Source organism: Scyliorhinus canicula, chromosome 4 (genome assembly GCF_902713615.1).
Source record: "Scyliorhinus canicula chromosome 4, sScyCan1.1, whole genome shotgun sequence".
NCBI lineage: Eukaryota > Metazoa > Chordata > Chondrichthyes > Carcharhiniformes > Scyliorhinidae > Scyliorhinus > Scyliorhinus canicula.
In genome coordinates this window covers 40,256,567-40,281,432 of record NC_052149.1, presented here as the reverse complement: position 1 = coordinate 40,281,432, position 24,866 = coordinate 40,256,567, and the positions used below count along the sequence as shown (strand labels likewise).

Below are 24,866 nucleotides of genomic sequence, written 5' to 3'. Positions count from 1 at the left end.
GCAAATTTGAAAGGAGTGAGGAGAGTACCAGAGCAGAGGGAACTGTTTACAATATAACTAGCATGGAGATTAAGAAGCAAAGTTGTATGGGCAGTACTTGGGCTAGGGGCGAGAATGCTGGAGTTGGTTTGCATGGATACGATAAGCTTTGAGAGGACCTGAGCAGAGGAGATAGGAGAGAAGCCAGTTAGTTCATGGAAAGGGTTGGGGGCGAGGGATCATTGGGGGAGGTTTGGCTCGGTGGGCTAAGGGAGGGAAGGAATGCAGCAGAGGCAGCTGAACAGATCGTCCTAAACTTAGCCACAAAGAAGTTAACAAGCTCCTTCCATAGGTTAGAGGAGGCAGTTTAGATAATCGGCTTTGTGTTAATAAATAATTGTTAGTGCATGAACTACATATCTTTGATTAATTAAGAAAGGCTTACTCAATTCAGTCAGATATCCTATTTGTATGTTGGCATGCAAACGTGTATTCAATCCAAACTTGTACATTGTTCATCTTGCAAAAATAATTGTTTTTAACCAATTTAATAACAAAATTGAATCAAATGGGAACAATTAATGTGAAGGCTTGCATTTTTTTTTAACAACGTTCAACCCAAAACAATTGCTAAAGCAATTACTTGTGTAATTAAATCTGCCACCCCAATAGCCTGTGACACAATGATTTATTTTTATTATCACTGCCATTAAAGATTTTACTACAGCTATTCTGAAGAGATTTTTGTTCCTGCTTTAGATGGGAACAGGTGGTTGATGCACAATATACATTATATCTGGGTGCAAAGCCCAAGGTGGCTGACAGGGATGATGCTGCAGTGCAAAAGCTAAGGTAAGAATATAGTTTTTGTGTTTACTTGTGTCCCACTGAGTAACTTTTATTTTTTTTTAAATATTATTTTTGTGTAGCGTGGTGGAATGAAGATCTGAACTGTGATTCTAACATAGGGAAGAAGTATTCCGACCACTGAAGTACACCTGTTGATAATTGTGACAACCCATGAAAAAGATGATAAAATACTGCTTCAGAAAAAAAATCTCTTTTTTTAAAAAAAAGCAAATTTACCCTGAAAATTAAAACCTCCTCCAGTTCAGTTGAACGTTTATAATTTTCATTGCACACGGACTACTTGTGACCTAACCAAATGCCACAGCAACAGAACTTGTGTGATGGCGATAATTTAGCTCTGCTAGATATCACGCACCTTTCACAAAATGAGGGAGCATGGAAAAAGTAATCCAAAAATACTCTGTGTTGCACTTTTGCAGAGGAGGCCAGGTGATTGCAGAAAAAGGAGTATTTGGTGGTTTGTTCAGAATAAAATGCCCCCCCCCCCCCCCCCCCCCCCCCCCCCCCCAAAGTTATGTTTTTGTGTTTCCCTTTTCTCTCACCTCTGCTAATGTCACATACCATCTCGGAGAAAAAGGAGTGTCTGGCACATGTCTTTCTCATTCTTACTCAAAGGCTCATGAGAGCAGCTCAGAATTCTTTTGACGTCGTTATTCTTTTTTCTGTAAGGCTGGCATCTTGCTGTGTACCCACAGTCGCACTGATGAGATTAGAAGCTCACTATGCAAAGCACCCACATATGCTTTGTTTTGTAGGAAGGTCTTGTAGTATGAGAACTGGTTATCCTGACGTTCTAATTGTATTACTGGATACAGGTATGTTCCTCCCACTTGGACATTTGAGTGTGATGAAGACTTGGTGCACTACTTCTATGACCGCATAGGAAAGGAAGATGAGAACTTAGGCAGTGTCAAACATCTAGTCGACAGCATAGATGCTTCTTCTTTCTCGGTAAGTTTGTCTCCAAGTAATATAGTATGACACCAATAGAAATTAGCTTTTCCCACATTGCTTTACACAAGGAGACATTTTAAAGAGACTGATATGCCGTGTTGTATCCCTGGTATAATATTTACCTTGATGAATCTGAATACTGGGTTTTACTGACTTTTAAAAAGTTTTTAAAATTCCCTGAATTGGTTTACTTTTAAGTCTATAGTCTCCTCACTGGATTATTTAGTTAAAATGCTGTTTAGTGACCTACCTCCTAACTGAATCTGCCCTGTCTGGCCATATCTTTCACAAGTTCCCTTGTCTAGATCATCGTAATGATGGTATGACTCTTATCATCAAATTCCACCTTGGTTTGGCCCCACCACTGCTTTGGTACTTCCTCCTCCTTTGAGCAAATCGTCTTGTTCCACCCCCTCAGCTCTCATTTAGGGGCGGCATGGTAGCACAGTGGTTAACACTGTTGCTTCACAGCACTAGGGTCCCAGGTTCGATTCCTGGCATGGATCACTGTCTGTGCAGAGTCTGCATATTCTACCTATGTCTGCGAGGGTTTCCTCCGGGTGCTCCGCTTTCCTCCCACAAGTCCCGAAAGACGTGCTTGTTAGGTGAATTGGACATTCTGAATTCTCCCTCAGTGTACCCGAACAGGCGCTGCAGTGTGGCGGCTAGGGACTTTACACAGTAACTTCATTGCAGTGTTAGTGTAAGCATACTTGTGACAATAATAATGTTTATTATTATGTCACGGGTTGGTGTGTTGTCAATTCCAGCCCCACTTGACACAGAGCCGCAACACAAATGAAATTAACAAATAATTCCCAGATAAACACCAGAAGTTTTTGGCTTTTGGCTGCCCCGTAACTAATGTTACCAGGATGTGGAGATGCCGGCGCTGAATCCAGGAGGGCACAGTAAGAATCTCAACACCTGGTTAAAGTCCAACAGGTTTATTTGAAATCACAAGCTCTGAAGACTTGTGATTTCAAATAAACCTTTTGGACTTTAATCTGTTATTGTGAGACGTCTTGCTGTACAGTCACCAGGTTTGTAAACTTAAACACAATTAATCTTTATTAACAATAACTACAATCAAATATACAACAAATACTATAATATAATTCCTTACCCTCCCCTCCCCCCCACATTCTGTATGTACACACACACTCATACACACAGCTATTGCCATTCATCTTTTCTTAGTTGCTAACAGCTGATATTGTGCTGTGGGAATTATTAGCATGTCTATATGAAATTCCTGTTATATTAATTTTAAAATACTAGATGGGCAATTTCATAAAAGTACATTTGCTAATATTGAATGATGAGATATAGCTCTGCTAATGTTTTATTTGTGTTTATATTAAGATTTTTTTTCTTTTGATGTATTTCATTTATTGATTTTTAATTTGTTTAGTGACCCTATTCCCTGAAATGTAAAGCCTGCAGACAGTAAAGCTCACAGGTGTACGACAGCCTTTTGAAGTCTCCTTGAATTGTCTGTTCCTCTCACATGTTCGCAGGTTGCTTCTTATTACAGTTTAGTCAGTTTTTCAACAAACAGGTTTACCTCAATAATTAACCCAATGTCGTGAAGTCAGGAGTAGATTGCCTCTTCCCCTCACTCATTGCTCAAATTTAAAATGACCCAGGCCAAACCGCACGGCAGTAAAGTCAAGACATTTGAGAGTTCTCCAGTAATTGTCATGTCTCACTGCACAAAGTTAAGAAATACGAGTGGGCACCGCGGCCTGATCAGGCTTTCCCTCACTTTGTTCCTCCATAATGGGATAATACATGGTCTTTTACTTTGCATCTGGCAATGATATAGGCTTAAAGGAGAAGGTACCACCATGGTAAGTATTGTCAATAGGAAGTACTTACCCACAGATCACCTCTATGTGTTTTATAATATTTGTGTGTGTGTGGGGGGGGGGGGGGGGGGGGGGATCAGAAGTGAGAATACAACATTTTAATGTTTAAGAATATTTGTATTTGTGAAGTTCCCCAGTTTATTTGCCCACCTTTTTTGAAGTTTGGGGCAGGTGTGGTGGAGTAGCTTGAGCATCTGGAAAGTATCAATGACAGCAGTGTGTAGTGTCTTTAGAAAGTGATTGTGCATTGGTTCCTTTCAGGGTAAACAGTTTCCATTGCCAGAAGTTACCTGTTGAGTCGCCTTCTCAGCTAAGGCCAGCATTAGAAAAGTGAAATAACTGAAGTGATCTGAAGACCTTGATGACATGGGGGGGGGGCAATTTAGCGTGGCTAGAGTGAGAGAGAGTGGGGGCAGGGGGAGGGAAGTTTCTGCTGATTGCTGTTTGTAACCAACTTATAAATGCATTCTTCATACATATGTTTCTGATTTCACTGCAAGTAGCGGACAGAGGAAATCGTCCTGCACAGTAACTTAAACAGATAGCATCACTTCCACAAAGAGGGAGTCCTCTCATCAGTACAAATTGAATAGTTAAAAAAATGTATGATTATCAGTGATATTTCTTTCTGTGATGTTTGTTTTATCGGTGTTTTGGGCAGTAGGTAATTTATTCAAACATTAAGTGGAATAACATCATCAGTAAAATTGACAGTGGGGAGGTAATGAACTTAATGCCCACAGTTAAAATGTCAACAGATAAAACAATAAAAAACACAAAGGTTCTCCAGGTTAATGAGGATTCATTAATTCACCTCCCTTATACTGTCTCGCATTGTAACTCCTCCAGCACCCTCTCATTGATTCACAGTTCAAATAGCATTATCCCACGTAAGCAATCAACAGCACGACAGAAAAATTATTTTAAAAAGCATTCGATGGTGAAACAGACAGCAAAAGGGATCCTTAATATTGAGACCCCCTGTGTAAATAACATTTGCTTGGTTATATTGGGAAAACTTCAAAAAAGCAACGTTAGCAGAATCTTTGAACAAACTTGGCACAGAATTTGTAACTCCTGGCCACATATTCCACAACTGGCAATATCGTTTGAATGCAGGTGAGAGCAAGTCCCAGACTCCAAATGGATTATTTGATAGGATATGGGCAAAAGCTAGTCAAAAACTTCACTACTTGCCTACCTGTGAGGTGGGTGGTCACCAAGCAACATACAACTTGTGGATACTAATATACCTCAGCTCACGCAGCATGTCAGCCTCTGCTGATACGCCATGTCCCACTGGGGCTTGAGCAGTACCCACATTTCCTCTTCCACCAAAGGACAGCACGGTAGCATGGTGGTTAGCATAAATGCTTCACAGCTGCAGGATCCCAGGTTCGATTCCCGTCTGGGTCACTGTCTGTGCGGAGTCTGCACGTCCTCCCCGTGTGTGCGTGGGTTTCCTCCGGGTGCTCCGGTTTCCTCCCACAGTCCAAAGATGTGCGGGTTAGGTGGATTGGCCATGCTAAATTGCCCGTAGTGTCCTAAAAAGTAAGGTTAAGGGGGGTTGTTGGGTTACGGGTATAGGGTGGATACGTGGGTTTGAGTAGGGTGATCATTGCTCGGCACAACATCGAGGGCCGGAGGGCCTGTTCTGTGCTGTACTGTTCTATGTTCTATGTTCTAAGACAGACAAACAATGGAAAAAGAGTGATGTAACAATAATGATGAAAGTATAAGAATAAAAAACTTTGTTTCAGATGGTGGTCTTCTATCACAGCTTCCTTTCAGCTCGGCTTTCAGTTCAAGATTTTTGCTTTCGGTCTGTAACGGTTTTCACTGTAGATTCATCCAGGTTCCTCTGTTGGTTCAAAAATCCCAGCAGCTGTGCAGCTTTCTTGGGGAGAGAGAGAGACAGGCACTCAGTTTCTTCTCTGAGCGTCCAGGATCTGACTGTCCTTCCCTTGGTTCTCTGAAAACCACCCCACTCAGGGAGGATATTGCCGGGTAGAATATGTCTTTTTGCCAATTTATCAGTTACCAGCCAACTAATCGAACCGAATCCCTCTGATCTAGCGGGTGCCAAAAGGTCTGGAGCTCTTGTTCAAAAGCTAACACAGTGTACTTGGTAACTTTTGAATTCCTCACTTTCCCTGCTTGACGTAAAGTTATATGTCCATCAAACATCCATGATAACGGCAAAATAAAATAAATGGGAGACAAAGGAACAACAAAAGGACCCTTATATAGGAGCCTCATTTGCTCTCACCCAACCAATTTTCTCAATGAGCTACTGTTGTTGCTTGCCTCCCTCAGCCTTGGCAGTGAGCAACATCTCCATCCTCGGTGATTTCGCTCACCATTTCCATTCATCATGTTCTCTTCCCTCTGCCTCCTTATTGATACAGATAAGATCCTGAGGGGACTTAACAGTGTAGATGCTCAGGGGATGTTCTTCCCTCATGGGAGAGACTAAACCAGGGGGTATAGTTTAAAAATAAGGGGTCTCCCATTTAAGACGGAAGTGAGGAGATTGTTATTTTTCTATGCGGGTCGTTAGTTTGAGGAATTATCTTTGCTGGGCAGCAGAGCAGACAGAGTTATTGAATATTTTTATGGCTGGGTTAGATGGATTTTTGATTGACGAGAGTCAAAAGGTAGACAGGAAATTGGACTTGAGGCAAGAAGGGCTGAATGGCCTATCCCTGCTCCTAATTCATATGCTCATATGTTACTATCCTCCCTTAATCTCTTCCTCCATGTAAACACCCCAACCCACATCCTTCATCATTCCCTTGACCTTGCAATCTCATGTGACCACACTACTCCCATGGTATCGATCATAGAATAGGCCATCTCTGATCACTTCCACTTATTGCTCTCTATTCGCACACAGCTTCCCCCAAACCTTACTTCCTTCTATATACATCTCTGAAAAGCATTCCCCCAATTTACTTGCAACTGCACACTCAAATCCCGATTGTTTAACCTTTGGCCCTTTGTTCACCACAGCATTTCTGCACTGCTGACCTCTTCAGTGAGAGCCCCACCTTCACCCTCAATGCAGTCATCCTCATTAAAACCATTATTCTCTCTCTGGTTGTTCCTCAGTATGGCTTTCACCTCCTCTCCATTAAGGCCAATGGATATGGCAAACAACTAGTCTCGTCATTCACTGCTGGGTCACATAAAGCGCCAGTGGTCCTGATCTTGTCTTTGAAAACTGCTTGCTATTCCAAAATAATCCTGGAATACAACGATAACCCCCAGCTTCATTTCTGTACTGTAAGCTGTTGTCTTAAATCCTGGTAAAAAGTACCATAACTTTTTTAAAAATCAAATGTGGACGAACAGAGTCACATGACTGCTAATTAGTTTTAACAGCAGAAAAAAGACACAATGGAAACAAAATGGACTACAATACAATACTCCCTTACCCCCACCCCCTTAGTTTGACATACACGCAGGTTTTAAGATTAATACAGGTGATAAAATACATTTAAAGCTACAATGGTCTCATTAACACAGAAAATCTCTTTGATGCACGCAAAATTCCAGTAGTCAAATACAGACTCCTCTTTGAAAGCCAAAGTGAAGGTCTGTGGGTGCCTCCTCAGAATCCCCCATTTGATTGTTACAAAAGAGTTTCCAAACTAATGCCCAAAACATGCTTTAAAATCTTCTCTCATAATCATGCTTTTGATTAGCCGTTTGCATGCCAAATTCCAGTCCACCTTTTCCAAAAGATTCCTGTGAACAGTGCTTCCACACCACTTTTACCAGTGAATCCACTCCAGGATATCTTTGGCTCAGCCGACTTCCACTGTTACACACACACACACACACACACACACACACACACACTGATAATCAGACAATACTATCTTTCCAATTGTTGCAAAAATTGTTTCACAGACGTAGTAAGACATTCCGAACTTTAGGATTACTTTATGAGCCATTAGGATTATTTTAGAAATTTAGCTTCTCATCAGCCGATTCCTTCTCAACTTTGTCTGTGGTGCTCATGAACAGTATCCTGTTCTATTTCCGGGTTTCTAGAACCAACCACCATTTAGATTCTCCGGAACTTGCTTTCTTGCACATTGCTTCATTGTGCAGCTTCTCTTCCCTCAAGTAGAGCTGAGAGATTTTTCCTCTCCAGCTGTCGATATGCAACTTCTCTGGCTTTCAGTTTTTAAAAAAAGGCAAAGGAAAGCTTTTTGTTTCACCTTACAAGGACCTCTAGTTGCTAAGCAATGCCTGTATACCTCTGCTGTTCGATTAATTCTTCATGCCATAGCTCTCTATCACAATAGAATCCCAGTTGGAATTGAAACCAACCCCCACACATACAAAGACCTTTTCCAGCATGAATCTAACCATAGGTCTCTTCCAGGCACAGAAACAGTGAAATTAAATTTGCCTAAAACTATACCTCATTTCTAATATTTACCCATTCATCTATAAATCCCTTAAAACTACCTTTGGTTTACTAACACCTGTTTCTTTCCTAATTCTACACATTCCTTCTCTGGGTTCATCTTGTCCATTACTCCATCCCCTTACTCTCTCAACTCTATTCCTACTGAACTGCTAATGACCGAACTGTCCTTCCTGGCACATGTAGTAGTTGACATGGTTCTCTCTCTTCTTTTGTCCCTATCCATCAAACCAGCCACATTACACTTCTCAAAAAAAAAAACCTTGATCCTCTGACAAACATGTGTTCCCTTTTCCAATCTCTTGCTCCTCCAAAGTCTTGTTGCCTCCCAAATTCTTTCCCAGAAGTTCATGTTTGAATCCTTGCAAACCGGTTTCTACCACTGTCACAATATCTAAATGGTTCTTAAAATCATTAATGATGTTCTATGTGACTGATGAAAGTAAAGTATCCTTTTTGGACCTGCCTGCAACCTTTGCCACGATTGATCGCACCTGCCTCCTCCAACACCTGTCCACTGTTGTTTTCTGGGTGGAATTGCTCTCTCCTGGTCCCATTCTTCGATATTGAATTGTAGCCAGAAAATCACCATCAATAACTTCTCTTGCCACTCGGTGTCCCCCAAGGATCGATTCTTGGCCCCTCCCTATTTCTCATCTACACCCTTGGTGCCAGTGTTCAAAAGCACAATGTCCGTTTCCACATATATATTGGTAACAATCGACTTTACATCACCACCACCTTTCTGAATGCCTCCAATGTCATTAAATTGTCAGAGTGCTTGTCTGACTTCTAATACTGAATGCGTAGAAATTTCCTCCAATTAAATATTGAGAATACTGAAACCACCACCACGAATTCTGCTCCTTAGCCTCTGCTTCCATTCCTTTCCATGGCACCTATCTGAGGATGAACCAGGCTGCTGTCAATCCTGATGTCATATTTGATCCCAAGATGAGTTTCATAAAATCATAGAATTTACAGTGCAGAAGGAGGCCATACAGCCCATCGAATCTGTACCGACCTTTGGAAAGAGCACCCTACTTAAGCCAAGCCTCCACCCTATCCCCGTAACCCAGTCATCCCACCTAACCTTTTGGACACTAAGGGCCAATTTAGCATGACCGATCCACCTAACCTGCACGCCTTTGGACTGAGGGAGGAAACTCACGCAGACATAGGGGAGAAAGTGCAAACGCCACACAGACAGTCACCCGAGGCCAAAATTGAACCCTGGTCCCTGCCGCTGTGAGGCAGCAGTGCTATCTGCACTGTCTCTAAGACCGCCTACTTCCATCTCAACAGCATTGCTTTACATCGCTCCGTCTCAGCTTTTCTGGGCGCGATCTACCTGAATGGGGACAGAGTCCCGTAGTGCAAGATTAGCCAGGGTGCCAGGCTGGCAGTGCCTAGGTGCCACCAGCAGTGCCAGGGTACCACCCTGACCAGAGGGCATGCACCTGGAGGGCCTCCGATCCCCTGGGAGACCCACACAAGTGCCGCTTCGTCTGCTCCCTGTTTGTGGAGACCAGCACTGAATGGTGCTTGCCCATGGTCTCCGAGGCGAGGTGGTTAGATCCCACGCTTTGGTTAGACCTCGGCACGCATATTAGAGTGAGACTAGCTAGATCCCGAATGAGGGACCTTTCGGGTGCAAACAACCGGTAGATGCTGCCCTCTGTTGCTGAAACCCTCGTACATGCTTTTGTTTCTTCCAGACATAGTAGTTCCAATGCACTCCTGATTGGCCTCTCACGTTCTACCCGCTATGAACATGAAATGGGCCAATGCTGCCCATGTCTTAACTCGCACCGAATCCTGTTAACTCATCTCACAATTCTCACTGACCTACACAAGCTCCCACTTAAGCAATGCCTCCATTTTTAAAATTCTCATCCTTGTTTTGAAATGCCTCCATGACCTGTTCCCTTTCTGTCTTTGTAATCATCTCCAACCCTATGACCCTCCAAAAAAATCAGTGCTCATCTAATTTTGGCCCCTTGAACATCTCTGATTTTAATCACTCACTGTTGATAGCTGTCCTTTTAGCTGCCTACACCCCAAGCTCTGGAATATCTTCCCAACACTTGTCCACTTCATTGTCTGCCTTTGATATCGGTCCTTAAACCTACCTCTGACTAAGCTTTTGACCATCTGACCTTAAATGACTCGGTATCGCATTTAATATGCTCCTCTGGAGCATCTTTTGTTAATTTAAAAGTGTTCTGAACACAACTTTCTTTACTGTAAAACAAGATGTCTGTAATTGTTCAGAAATTATGAACAATTTAAGCAGAAATGCCTACCTTAAACCAGACCTTTTGGATGGACTAGTCCAAGAGAAGAGGTATAAATACCCAGAATAGCAGGATGGTGCAAGAATGATTCCACCATTTAGTTAAACAATGAAGATAAACAATTTATAGGGAAATGGTAGCTAGGCTGGACAAGAATGAGGGATAGAGCATTGTATACTACTTGCTAAATTGATCGGTTACTCTACTAAACATTCAACGTTCATCCTTTGAAGAAACTGTTTGCTTCACAAAGCACTGTTTAAGCATTAAGTATAGTGCAACCTGTCTGTGATCAACTCCATCTCAGAATGTGAAAAGATGGTCAAATCACAATATAGAAGACAGTATCTGAAATGTGAATCAAACTTAAAAATGTGTATTTTGTGAATTGAAGGCAGTGAATTTTTTTGAGCCAATGGATAATAAATATTTTGACTGGAAGGAAGAACCTCATCATTCTTGTACCCTGATTGTTAATAGCTTTTTCCCATTCAACAATTTTATACCTAACAGGATGAAGCCAATGTATGGTGTTTGACTGATGGAGACAATGACACTTTCTGGGAGAGTGAGGGGAATCAGGGCCATCACTGGATTCGATTGTACATGAAGAAAGGCACCATAATAAAGTAAGATTTAAGCGATAAATTAATCTCATGACACTATACAATATGCTTTATATTCCACCTATTTCACATCTGAAATGCCCTATGATGTGCAACAGGGCAGGCAAATGGAGCATAATGTCGGCAAAGATGAAATTGCCCATTTTGTCAGGAAGAATAAAAGAGAAGCATATTATTTAAATGTTGAGAGATTGCAGAGCTCTTGAGGTGCAGAGGGATCCGGGTGTCCTAGCGCATGAATCATAAAAGGCTAGTATAAAGGTACAGCAAGTATATAAAGAAGTTAATAGAATGTAATCATTTATTATAAGGGGAATGGAATACAAAAGTTAGGGAGGTTATGCTTCAGTTGTACAGGGCATTAGTGAGACCACATTTTGGAGCATGGTGTACAGCATGGTCACCTTTAATGAATGTTATGAGTCTGTTGGAAGCAGTTCAGAGAAGCTAATACCTGGAAAGGGCGGAATGTCTTGTGAGGAAAAGATGAACAGGCTAGGCTAGTATTTGTTAGAGTTTACAAAAGGAAGAGGCAACTTGACTGAATATCCCGAGGGGTTTTGACGTGGTCGATGTGGAGAAAATGTTTCCTCTTGTGGGCAAATCTAGAACTAGGCGTCACTGTTTAAAAACAAGAGGTCGCCCATTTAAAACTGAGATTAGGAGAAACCTTGTCTCTGAGGATCATGAGTCTTTTGAGCTCTCTTCCTGAAAAGATGGTGGAAGCAGAAACTTTGAATAATTCTCAGGCAGAGATGGACTTATTGATAAGCAAGGGCGGGATGGGTAGTCGAGGATGGGCGGGATGTGGATCTGAGGTTACTATCAGAGCAACCATGATCTTATTAAATGGTGGAGCAGGTGCGAGGGGCTAATTTTCCTGTCTTTTCTCCTCTAAATGGTGCAACATACAGTAGCAAAATATGCATTTTAGCCCATACTCCTTGTTCGTATGTTTGTGAGTCAAGCGGAAGGGTAGGTTTGCTACTCCTCAGCCTCTGTAGATGTTATTCTATAATTAACTACTGGAAAATTGGTATTCTCCTCATTTCCCTCTGTTTTCCCTTTTCTTAATTTTCCTGTCTTTTCTCCTCTTTTTTTAATGGTGCAACATACAACAGCAAAATATGCATTTTGGCCCAATCAGTCCATGACTTTGTTCCTGCTCCATTCGGGACTCTTCCATCCCCCTCTTTTATAACCCTTAACTTCCTTTTTAAATGCATCTATGCTATTTGCCTCAACTGTTCCCTGTAGTAGAATTCCACATTCCTCCCACTTTTTGGGTTTCTTCTGAACTACCTATTTTATTTATTTGGGACTTATATTAATGACCTCAAATTTTGCTTCTCCCCTTAGTTTCTCTGTATCCACTCAAACAAAACCTTGCATAATTTTAAAGTTCTCTATTAGGTCACTCATAACCTCCTAGCATCCTTGTAAATCTTTTTCACACCTTTTTATCCTTTTTGTAATATGGTGACAAGACCGTCTGGGATTGAGGCATTCTATCAGATGACTTTGATGGCCTACTCAGGGAACCATCCGCCATCTCATTTCCCTCGGGGCCTCCAGAACATTATGTGCAGTCTACTACTGCCTAATGGACTTGTGATCAAAGGTGTTTCTCTGCATAAGCATTTCCACATTGGGTAGGGTGGGTAGGTGGGACGACACGCTCAACTACTTGGAGCGTTCTGCGGCAGTGTGGCCAGACTTATCCTTTGAAGCACCGGCAGCAGATAGAATCTCAGCGCGTAGTGATACTTGGTGTTTGCATACTGAGGGTCTACACACAGCTTGATGAAGCCACACACAGAAGTGGCCATTGGAATGAGGGCGATATTGGACACGTTTGATTTCCCGTTTAGAAGTTTGTACACTGTGTACCCATGAACATGGTCCATTTTTGACCTCCCGATAATGTGGAAGACGGCTCGGGTGATCGCCACAGCGCAGGAGTGAGCTTTTCATTTTTTTTGTTTGCTTTTCCTTACAAAGTGATAGGGAATGGGTTTATATCTGTGATCATCATTTGGTGTTCTTAATCTAAGCCTTCCCTTGGACTCCTATCAGTAGGGTAAGAGGAAGGAGTGAACAAATTGAAAGACACCTACTCTGAGTGTTCTCCTCTGAACTGGAGCAAATATGTAGGTTGTAAAGGCTTTGGGAGGAACAGGAAGGAAGAGAAATCAAATTACTTAACCAAACTAATAAAACAAATTAGGCTCTATTTGAATCTGCAGCTTAGGTTAATTACAAAATAGACAGTTTTGTAATTCAGTTATCCTAAACCCCTGATGCACTGGTAAAATACCAAGGGATATTTTTAGTATAATTGATTAAATGTATCTCGTGTCTTTTTTTGTAGAAAACTGTTTATCTCGGTAGATGCAACAGATGATAACTACATGCCAAAAATAATTCACGTGTTTGGTGGTGATCGCGATAATTTAAAAAAGTTGAATGATCTCACCATTGATGAGTAAGTATAAGGAGACAACCGTGTCAGATGACATTCACTGATCAAATTTCATGTTTTAATAAAAGGTTAATACCATTATAATAAAAACACTTGTAGTACCTCTGAATCCCTGCTGTAATGTTTTTTAAAGTATTTTAATCAAATTTTCCAATTTTATACATAACAAAAACAATAACAAGTAACAAGAAAAACTGCCCCAACTCCCAGCAGCTAATGATGACCAACTCTTTAAAGTACAAAATGAACTGCCACCATCTCTGGTAGAACCCCTTAGTTGAGCCCCTCATGGTGCACTTAACTTTTTTGAGGTACAAAAATTCCATAAGATCCCCCAGCCATACTGAGGCACTGAGTGGAGAAGCTGACCCCCACCCCATCAACTCCTGCCAATGAACAATCAGCGAGGCGAAGGCCAGAACATTGTGTGCCCCCCCGCCCCCAAATCTGTAGGTCCGACATCCCAAATATGGCCACGAGGGCACAGGGCTTCAGCTTAATTTGTAGATTTGTAGACCCAAAGCCCTATGAGCCTAGGACATGTCCAGTACATATGTACATGTTTGACCGGGCCCCTTCAACACCGCTCGTACTCATCCTCCACTACCACAAACCAACCACTCATCCTAGGTTTGGTGAAATGGGCCTTATGCACCACCTTCAACTGTATCAGCCCTAACCTTGCACAAGGTGACGTGGCATTCGCCCCTCACAGAATCTCGCACCAGACCCCATCCTCCAGCTCGGACTCCAACTCCTTCTCCCACTTGCTTTTGACCCCATCCAAAGCCCTGCTATAATCTTAACATATTTTGTTTCATTTCTGTGTTTAACCTGTTTAAAAAGCCTAATACAGTTATGTTTATACTAGTGTTTTGAATATTATATTGTTAGCATGACCAGTTCATGTGTGCCATTGCTGAGGTTTTGATCTAGTCTCTTCCAGATAAGGGTGTGTTTTTGTGTTTTCCTGTTCCCCTGCCTTACCTTTATTGTAAGGTTTTTCCAGCTGTGAAAACACCTGAACTCCATCAAACAGCTTCATCTTTCAGCTCTTCTCTTCTGATCTTTATCACCTACCTCTAAAGACATGCTTGAGAGAATTGACCAATCAGTTTAGGGCTTCCAAATTTACATTTCCCCAGTGCTGGCTGACACCACATGCCATCATCTTTCCTTTCACCACTAAATATGAGGGGCAGGTAGGCACTGAAATCGGCAGCCTTCCCCCCATATTTTAATGAATAATTGAGGGGCCAATTAAGTTTGTTATCAACCCCTTGGGTCAGACTACCCCCCCCCTTCATTCCTACCTGTTCACTATCTTAAACCCAGCTCCCTCTATCCTCTCTCTAACTTACTCAAACCCTCCAGGCCCAAGACTGCAAATTTACTTGTTCTGGGGATCTAAGAATGCTGGGTCCTTTCTTCTCTAATAGTTGTGACAGTATCCACTGAGCCCTTCCTAGTACTGTCAGGACTGATGAAGCATTCCTACCTGGCTCTCATTAGTCCGTCCTGCAGCACCTTATGGTTGCGGGTGTGTTGGGCATGCTGTCTCCATGCCATTGTTGATTCTGGAAATGGTGGTGGGGGGGGGGGGGGGGGGGGGGGGGGGGGGGGTTGCTGTCCACCTGTGCAAACAGCACACAAACCCCCCCCCCCCCCCCCCCGATACAAAGTGAGGGGTACAAATTTGACCCAAGCATTGATCGATTTGATACCATATTCTGTTCTGAATGAAAATGGATTTTAAATGAAGAAATTGAATTGGCATGTTCTTCCTCATTTACAATATTTGCATATAAATAATCTTGTGGCCATAACGAACATAACTTCCATTTTAGAACCTAGTTTACACTCATGAGATTGTAGAAGTAAGCTAGTGACATGTAACCTCTTTAACCCCTGAGATGTTTTTGTTCTTTTCCAGAACTTTGGTTGGTGACCTGTGTGTTCTGGAGGACATGATGGTTCACCTTCCTATCATTGAAATTCGGATTATCGAATGCGTAGGTAAGTCTTCCAGTTTGGTGAGGAGAGGAGGGAGACATTCATTTCCTTCTCAAACAGGTGCAATGCGTGATGAAGAGGTTAAAATGATAAAATACTATATCTAAAGTGAAGGTTAAATGGTCAGTATGATCTGTGCAGGTAAGACTTAATTCAAAGCATTTAATTAGTGGGTCTGTATGTAGCTTTCGATAGAAACCTGTGTCACGTAAGGCAAGCCTGGTAGTAGGATTCAACTTAAATGACACGTCGGGAATCTGAGAGGGGGGTGTTGCTTGGGTTGGATGGTGAGGAAGGAAGCATAAAAAGAAAATTATGCAAATATACGATTTAGGAACAGGTCCTCAATGGCCTTTCACTCCCATGTTAAGACGACATCCAGCTCTGCCTTAAAAATATTCAAAGATTCTGTCTGCTTCCATTGCCTTTTGAGGAAGAGCGTGCCCAAGACTCATGACACTCTTGAGAGAAAAATATTTCTCTTTGTCTCTTGTCTTAAGTGAGCAGCCCCTTGTTTTTAAACTGCAACCCCTAGTTCTAGGTTGAATTTTTCAGCCCCCGCATGCCTTGTTTTCTGGCGGAGACAGCTTACCATTGACTGCCAGTGGAATTGCCTTGTCCTGCCGATGTCTACAGAATTCTGTGTGGCCAGGAAACCTGCTGGGAGGGGTAGCCTTTAGCGGGATGGGAAGATCGCAGTGATAGGAACGGCCAGAAAATCCGACCCCAAGATTTTCCAACAAATGAAAATGTCCTCTCCACACCCACGCTCTTAATACCACAGAATCTGAAAAGGTTTTGTTTAAGTCGCCTCTTACCCTTCTAAACTCTAGCAGATGCAAACCTAACCCCTCCAACCTTTCCTCATAAGACAACCATCCATTGCTGGTATTAGTCTAGGAAACCTTCTCTAAACTGCTCCTAATGCATTTACGGGCTGGATCCTCATCCCCCAGCTGCAGTTGTTTCTCTTCCCGTCATTTGCCAATGGGATTTCCCATTGAAGCCACTCCACGCTGCTGGAAAACCTGCGGGTTTGCTGCCAACGGGAAAAGAGAACCCCAACAGCCGGAGAATTCCTGCCTAATTCTCTCCTTAGAGGCCAATACTGTGCACAATATTCCATTTGTAGTCTCACCAATGCCTTGTATAACTGAGATGTGGAGATGCCGGCGTTGGACTGGGGTGAGCACAGTAAGAAGTCTTACAACACCAGGTTAAAGTCCAACAGGTTTGTTTCAAACACGAGCTTTCGGAGCACGGCTCCTTCTTCAGGTGAATGGAAAGGCTTGTTCCAGAAATGTTTATATAGACACAGTCAGAGATGCCCCGGAATGCGAGCACCTGCAGGCAATCAAATCATCAAAGATGCAGAGAGAGAGGTAACTCCAGGTTAAAGAGGTGTGAATTGTCCCAAGCCAGTTCAGTCGGTAGGCCTCTGCAAGTCCAGGCTTGTTGGTGGGGGCCGAATGTAATGCGACATGAATCCCAGATCCCGGTTGAGTCCGCATTCATGCGTGCGGAACTTAGCTATAAGTTTTTGCTCAGCAATTTTGCGTTGTCGCGTCTCCTGAAGGCCTCCTTGTAGAATGCTGACCCGGAGATCAGAGGCTGAATGTCCTTGACTGCTGAAGTGTTCCCCAACTGGAAGGGAACAGTCCTGCCTGTTGATAGTCGCACGATGCCCGTTTATTCGTTGTCGCAGTGTCTGCATGGTCTCGCCAATGTACCACGCTTCGGGACATCCTTTCCTGCAGCGTATGAGGTAGACTACATTGGCCGAGTCGCACGAGTATGCGCCGCGTACCTGGTGGGTGGTGTTTCCACGTGTAATGGTGGTGTCCATGTCGATGATCTGGCATGTCTTGCAGAGATTACCCTGGCAGGGTTTTGTGGTGTTGTGGTTGCTGTTCTGAAGGCTGGGTAATTTGCTGCAAACAATGGTTTGTTTGAGGTTGCGCGGTTGTTTGAAGGCCAGTAGTGGGGGTGTGGGGATGACCTTGGCAAGATGTCCATCCCCGCTGATGATGTGTTGGAGGCTGCGAAGAAGATGTCGTAGTTTCTCCGCCCCAGGAAAGTACTGGACGACGAAGGGTACTCTGTCAGTGGTGTCCCGTGTTTGTCTTCTGAGGAGGTCGGTGCGGTTTTTTTTTTATAAATGTTTTTATTCAGTTTTCGTATTTTATATTGAACAAATTACAAATTGTTAGGAGAGAGAAAAAAAAACAAACAAAAGCAAACACGCAAAAATTAACATACATATTTACAGGTAAGCATCTTCGTAGTAGTAACTGCGCCCCCCCCCCCCCCCCTCAACATGTTTATTTAGCTTGGTTTTGGGCCTTAGCTAGCCATCGAACCCCCGTAACGAACCTGTATCCCCCCCCCCCCCTCCCGCTACCTTCCCCCGACTATTCTTCCTCTTGTACATTGGCCACAAATAGGTCCCGGAACAGTTGCATGAATGGCTCCCACGTTCTGTGGAAGCCGTCGTCCGACCCTCGGATGGCAAATTTGATTTTCTCCATTTGGAGAGATTCCGAGAGGTCGGACAGCCAGTCCGCAGCTCTGGGCGGTGCTGCTGACCGCCAGCCAAACAGGATTCTACGGCGGGCGATCAGGGAGGCAAAGGCAAGGGCATCCGCCCTCCTCCCCAGGAATAGATCTGGCTGTTCTGAAACCCCGAAGACCGCCACTATCGGGCATGGCTCCACCCTCACTCCCACCACTTTGGACATTACCTCGAAGAAGGCTGTCCACTACTCCACGAGTCTGGGGCAGGACCAGAACATGTGGGCGTGGTTGGCCGGGCCTCTTTGGCACCGTTCACATCTGTCTTCCACCTCCGGGAAGAACCTACTCATACGGGTTCTTGTTAAGTGGGCTCTATGTACCACTTTTAGTTGCGTCAGGCTGAGCCTTGCGCACGTGGAGGTGGAGTTGACCCTATGCAGTGCTTCGCTCCAGAGTCCCCACCCGATCTCCATCCCCAGGTCGTCCTCCCATTTCCTCCTTGTTGCGTCCAGTACGGTGTCGTCCCTATCTACCAGTCGGTCATACATGTCACTACAGTTCCCTTTCTCTAGGATACTTGCGTCCAGTAGGTCTTCCAGTAGTGTCTGTCGTGGCGGTTGTGGGTACGTCCTTGTCTCCTTTCGTAGGAAGTTTTTGAGCTGCAGGTACCGTAGCTCGTTCCCCCCAGCTAGCTGAAATTTCTCTGTCAGTTCGTCCAGTGTTGCGATCCTGTCGTCCGTGTATAGGTCCCTGACTGTCAGTGTCCCCCCGTCCTGCCTCCACCTTTTGAAGGTGGCGTCGGTCAGTGCTGGTTTGAACCTATGGTTGTTGCAGATGGGAGCCCTGTTCGACATTTTGGTCAGGCCAAGTTGCTGCCGCAGTTGGTTCCAGGATTGGAGGGTGGCTGTCACCACTGGGCTGCTGGAGTGTTTTTTGGGTGGGGATGGGAGTGCTGCCGTGGCGAGGGCCCGGAGGGAGGTTCCCATGCAGGAGGCCTCCTCCGCACGCACCCACTCAGCTTCTGGCTCCTGGATCCATCCCCTTACTCGCTCGGCTGTTGCTGCCCAGTGGTAGAATTGTAGATTCGGGAGGGCTAACCCTCCCCTGGTTTTTGTTTTTGTAAGACCTTCTTTGGGATCCTAGCATTTTTACCCCCCCATACGAACGCCATGATGAGTTTGTCCAGCGCTTTGAAAAAGGCCTTGGGGATGTAGATCGGAATGGATCTAAACAGGAAGAGGAACCTGGGCAGTACGTTCATTTTGATCGTCTGAACTCTCCCCGCGAGGGAGAGCGGGAGTGTGTTCCATCTTTGCAGGTCCTTTTTAACTTCCTCCGTCAGGCTGGTGAGGTTCCATTTGTGGATCCCTTTCCAGTCATGGGCTATTTGGATCCCCAGGTAGCGGAATTTATGTCGGGCTTGTTTGAACGGCAGCCCCTTTAGTGCTGCCCCCCCCCCCCCCCCCCCCCCCCCCCCCCCCCCCCCCTTGCGGGTGTAATGGGAAGATCTCACTTTTGCTCATGTTGAGTTTGTAGCCCGAGAAGGCTCCAAACTCTTTCAGGAGCGCGATGATTCCGTCCATGCTGCTTTGTGGGTCCGAGATATAGAGGAGCAGATCATCCGCATAGAGTGAGACTCTGTGCTCTCTACCTCCCCTTCGGATCCCCCTCCAATTTTTTGCTGCCCTGAGCGCGATTGCTAGCGGTTCGATTGCTAGTGCGAACAGCAGCGGGGACAGTGGGCATCCTTGTCTGGTGCCCCTGTGCAGCTGGAAGTATTGGGAGTTGGTATTGTTGGTCTGTACACTCGCCATGGGAGCGTTGTACAGGAGCTTTACCCAAGCTGTGAACCCTGTTCCAAGCCCGAACCGCTCCAGTACCTCTATGAGGTATATCCATTCGACTCTGTCGAAGGCCTTTTCTGCGTCCAGGGAGACGATCACCTCTTGTGTTCTCTCCCCGGAGGGGGTCATTATCACGTTCAGCAGGCGCCTGATGTTCGCGGTCAGCTGTCTACCTTTGACAAAGCCCGTCTGGTCCTCTGTGACCACCTCAGGTACACAGTCTTCTAGCCTTTTGGCTAGGATTTTGGCCAGTATTTTGGCGTCTGCATTCAGCAGAGATATGGGTCTGTATGACCCACATTCCGTTGGGTCTTTGTCTTTCTTAGGTATCAGCGAGATTGAGGCCTGTGCTAACGTGGGTGGCAACGTGCCCCTAGCTAGCGAGTCTGTGAACATCTCCCGCATGTGCGGGGCCAGCGCTGTCGCACATTTTTTGTAGAAGTCCGCCGGGAATCCGTCCGGTCCCGGCGCCTTCCCCGCCTGCATGGAGCTAATGCTCTCCATGATCTCTCCCAGTGCTAGTGGTGCTTCCAGATCCCGTTTTCTGCCCTCTCCCACAACTGGTATGTTCAGTCCGTCGGTGCGGTTTTTTGCTGTGGCGCGGTGGAACTGTCGATCAATGAGTCGAGCGCCATATCCCGTTCGTACGAGGGCATCTTTCAGCATCTGTAGGTGTCTGTTGCGCTCCTCCTTGTCTGAGCAGATCCTGTGTATACGGAGGGCTTGTCCATAGGGGATGGCTTCTTTAATGTGTTTCGGGTGAAAGCTGGAGAAGTGGAGCATCGTGAGATTATCTGTGGGCTTGCGGTAAAGCGAGGTGCTGAGGTGACCGTCCTTGATGGAGACGAGTGTGTCCAAGAATGGAACTGAATTTGGAGAATAGTCCATGGTGAGTTTGATGGTGGGATGGAACTTATTGATGTCATCGTGTAGTCGTTTCAGTGATGTCTCGCCGTGGGTCCAAAGGAAAAAAAATGTCATCGATGTATCTGGTGTATAGCATCGGTTGAAAGTCCTGTGTGGTGAGGAAGTCCTGTTCAAACTTGTGCATGAAGATGTTGGCATATTGAGGTGCAAATTTGGTCCCCATGGCTGTTCCGTGCGTCTGGATGAAGAATTTGTTGTCGAAGGTGAAGACGTTGTGGTCTAGAATGAAACGGATGAGTTGCAGAATTGCGTCTGGAGATTGGCAGTTGTCGGTGTTGAGGACTGAGGCTGTTGCAGCAATGCCGTCGTCATGGGGGATGCTGGTGTAGAGTGCCGAGACATCCATTGTGACGAGGAATGTTCCTGGTTCAACTGGTCCATGGGTGCTGAGTTTCGTGCGACTATCAACAGGCAGGACTGTTCCCTTCCAGTTGGGGAACACTTCAGCAGTCAAGGACATTCAGCCTCTGATCTCCGGGTCAGCATTCTACAAGGAGGCCTTCAGGAGACGCGACAACGCAAAATTGCTGAGCAAAAACTTATAGCTAAGTTCCGCACGCATGAATGCGGACTCAACCGGGATCTGGGATTCATGTCGCATTACATTCGGCCCCCACCAACAAGCCTGGACTTGCAGAGGCCTACCGACTGAACTGGCTTGGGACAATTCACACCTCTTTAACCTGGAGTTACCTCTCTCTCTGCATCTTTGATGATTTGATTGCCTGCAGGTGCTCGCATTCCGGGGCATCTCTGACTGTGTCTATATAAACATTTCTGGAACAAGCCTTTCCATTCACCTGAAGAAGGAGCCGTGCTCCGAAAGCTCGTGTTTGAAACAAACCTGTTGGACTTTAACCTGGTGTTGTAAGACTTCTTATTGTATAACTGAAGCATAGTCTCCCTACTTTTGTAATCCATTCCCCTCACAATAAATGGCATTCTATTAGCTTTCCTTTTTGTTTAAATATAATTTTTATTGGAATTTTTTACAGAAAATATAAAACGTAACGACAAACAATGAAATGCAACAAAATAACCCATAATAACTGTATCACCCCCAGACCGTATCGACGCATGTATCCCATCCCCCACCCCCCCAACCCCAATGAACAACAGAAGAACTTAAAAATAAATTAAAATTAAATAAACAAACATAGTCATCGTCCGCCCCCCCACACCTTTTCCCTCCCCCTTACCCCCCACCCCCCCCGGGTTACTGCTGCTACTGTCCCCGTACCCTATCGTTGAGCCAGAAAGTCGAGAAAAGGTTGCCACCGCCTAAAGAACCCTTGTACCGACCCTCTCAGGGCGCATTTGATCTTCTCTAGCTTAATGAAAACCGCCATGTCATTGATCCAGGTCCCCACGCTTGGGGGCCTCGCATCCTTCCATTGTAGCAAGATCCTTCGCCGGGCTACTAGGGACGCAAAGGCCAGCACACCGGCCTCTTTCGCCTCCTGCACTCCCGGCTCCACCCCAACCCCAAAAATCGCGAGTCCCCATCCTGGCTTGACCCTGGATCCCACCACCCTCGACTTCCAGAACTCCTCCAGTGCCGGGCATGCCCAGAACATATGGGCATGGTTCGCTGGACTCCCCGAGCACCTGACACACCTGTCTTCACCCCCCCAAAGAACCTACTCATCCTCGTCCCAGTCATGTGGGCCCGGTCCAGCACCTTGAATTGGATGAGGCTAAGCCGCGCACACGTGGAGGAAGAATTAACCCTCTCCAGGGCATCAGCCCATGTCCCGTCTTCGATCTGTTCCCCCAGTTCCCCCTCCCACTTAGCTTTCAGCTCCTCTACTGACGCCTCCTCCGCCTCCTGCATAACCTTGTAGATATCAGATATCTTCCCCTCTCCGACCCAGACCCCCGAAAGCACCCTGTCGCTCACACCCCTCGCGGGAAGCGAAGGGAATCCCTCCACCTGCCGCCTAGCAAATGCCTTTACCTGCAGATACCTGAACATGTTCCCCGGGGGGAGCCCAAATTTCTCCTCCAACTCCCCCAGGCTCGCAAACCTCCCATCAATAAACAGGTCCCTCAGTTGTCTGATGCCCGCTCTGTACCAACCCTGAAATCCCCCATCAATGTTCCCCGGGACGAACCTATGGTTCCCCCTTAACGGAGCCTCCATCGAGCCCCCCACTTCTCCCCTATGTCGCCTCCACTGCCCCCAAATCTTGAGGGTAGCCGCCACCACCGGACTCGTGGTGTACCTCGTAGGAGGGAGCGGCCACGGCGCCGTTACCAGGGCCCCCAGGCTTGTATCTCCGCAGGACGCCCTCTCCATCCGTTTCCATGCTGCCCCCTCCCCCTCCATTACCCACTTGCGCACCATCGACACATTGGCCGCCCAATAATACCCCGAGAGATTGGGTAACGACAGCCCCCCCCCCCATCTCTACCCCGCTCCAAGAAGACCCTCTTCACCCTCGGGGTCCCATGCGCCCAAACAAAGCTCATGATGCTGCTAGTCACCCTTCTAAAAAAGGACCTAGGGATAAAGATGGGCAAACACTGAAAAAGGAACAAGAACCTCGGGAGAACTGTCATTTGGACGGACTGCACTCTACCCGCCAACGATAGCGGCACCATGTCCCACCTTTTAAATTCCTCCTCCATCTGCTCCACCAGCCTGGTAGAATTAAGCTTATGGAGAGTCCCCCAACTCCTGGCCACCTGCACGCCCAGGTATCTGAAACTCTTCACTGCCCTCTTAAATGGGAGTCTCCCAATTCCCTCCTCCTGATCACCCGGGTGTACTACAAATACCTCACTCTTGCCTAAATTTAACTTGTAGCCCGAGAAGCCCCCAAATTCCGCTAACAGCTCCATCACCCCCGGCATTCCCCCTTCTGTATCCGCCACATACAACAGCAGGTCGTCCGCATACAGCGATACACGATGTTCCTCCCCACCCCGCACCAGACCCCTCCATCTCCCTGACTCCCTCAACGCCATAGCCAAAGGTTCAATCGCCAGTGCAAAGAGCAAGGGGGACAGGGGGCACCCCTGCCTGGTCCCACGGTAGAGCCTAAAGTACTCCGATCTCCTTCCATTGGTAACTACACTTGCCATCGGAGCCGCGTAGAGCAGCCTCACCCATTTGATGAATCCCTCCCCGAATCCGAACCGCTCCAGCACCTCCCACAGGTACCCCCACTCAACTCTATCAAACGCTTTCTCCGCATCCAGCGCCACCACTATCTCCGCCTCCCCCTCCACTGCCGGCATCATAATAACATTTAGCAGTCTCCGCACATTCGTGTTGAGCTGCCGTCCCTTGACAAATCCTGTCTGATCCTCGTGTATCACCCCTGGCACACAGTCCTCTATCTTGGTGGCCAGGATCTTCGCCAGCAACTTAGCGTCAACATTGAGGAGCGAGATAGGCCTGTATGATCCACACTGCAAGGGGTCCTTATCCCGCTTTAGGATCAGAGAGATCAGTGCCCGCGACATCGTCGGGGGCAAAGCCCCCCCCTCCCATGCCTCATTGAAGGCTCGCACCAACAGGGGGCCCACCAGATCCGCATACTTTTTATAAAATTCCACCGAGAACCCGTCCGGCCCCGGTGCCTTACCTGACTGCATTTGTCCAATCCCCCTGACTAGCTCCTCCAACTCTATCGGCGCCCCCAGCCCCTCTACCAGCTCCTCTTGAACCCTTGGGAACCATAGCCTGTTCATGAAGCTCTCCATCCCCCCTCTCCCCATCGGAGGTTCTGACCGGTACAGTTCCTCTCTATTAGCTTTCCTAATTACTTGCTATACCGGAATGCTAGCCTTTCGTGATTCATGCACTAGGACACCCTGATCCCTCTGTACCTCAGAGTTCTGCGACTTTGCACCACTTAAATGATATCCTTCCTTTTTATTCTTCCTGTCAAAATGGAGAATTTCACATTTGCCAGCAATTAATTTGCCAGAGCTTTGCCCACTCACTTAACCAATCCATGTCCTTTTGTAGTCTCCTTGCATCCTCTTCATAACTTACTTCCCTACCTATCTTTGTCTCATCAGCAAATTTACAAGCATA

At 45.9% G+C, this 24,866-nt stretch overlaps 1 protein-coding gene across 3 annotated transcripts in view; it reads left to right on the top strand.

The window, feature by feature from the left end:
* hectd3 (HECT domain containing 3) overlaps positions 1-24,866 on the top strand; it is a 72,076-nt gene that overhangs the window by 8,726 nt on the left and 38,484 nt on the right. For all 3 annotated transcript variants that reach the window (XM_038794091.1, XM_038794094.1, XM_038794092.1), the window contains exons 4-8: positions 739-831; positions 1,665-1,800; positions 10,926-11,041; positions 13,410-13,523; positions 15,454-15,536. In XM_038794091.1, the coding sequence (XP_038650019.1) occupies positions 739-831; positions 1,665-1,800; positions 10,926-11,041; positions 13,410-13,523; positions 15,454-15,536 (542 nt within the window). The remainder of the gene's footprint in view (positions 1-738; positions 832-1,664; positions 1,801-10,925; positions 11,042-13,409; positions 13,524-15,453; positions 15,537-24,866) is intronic.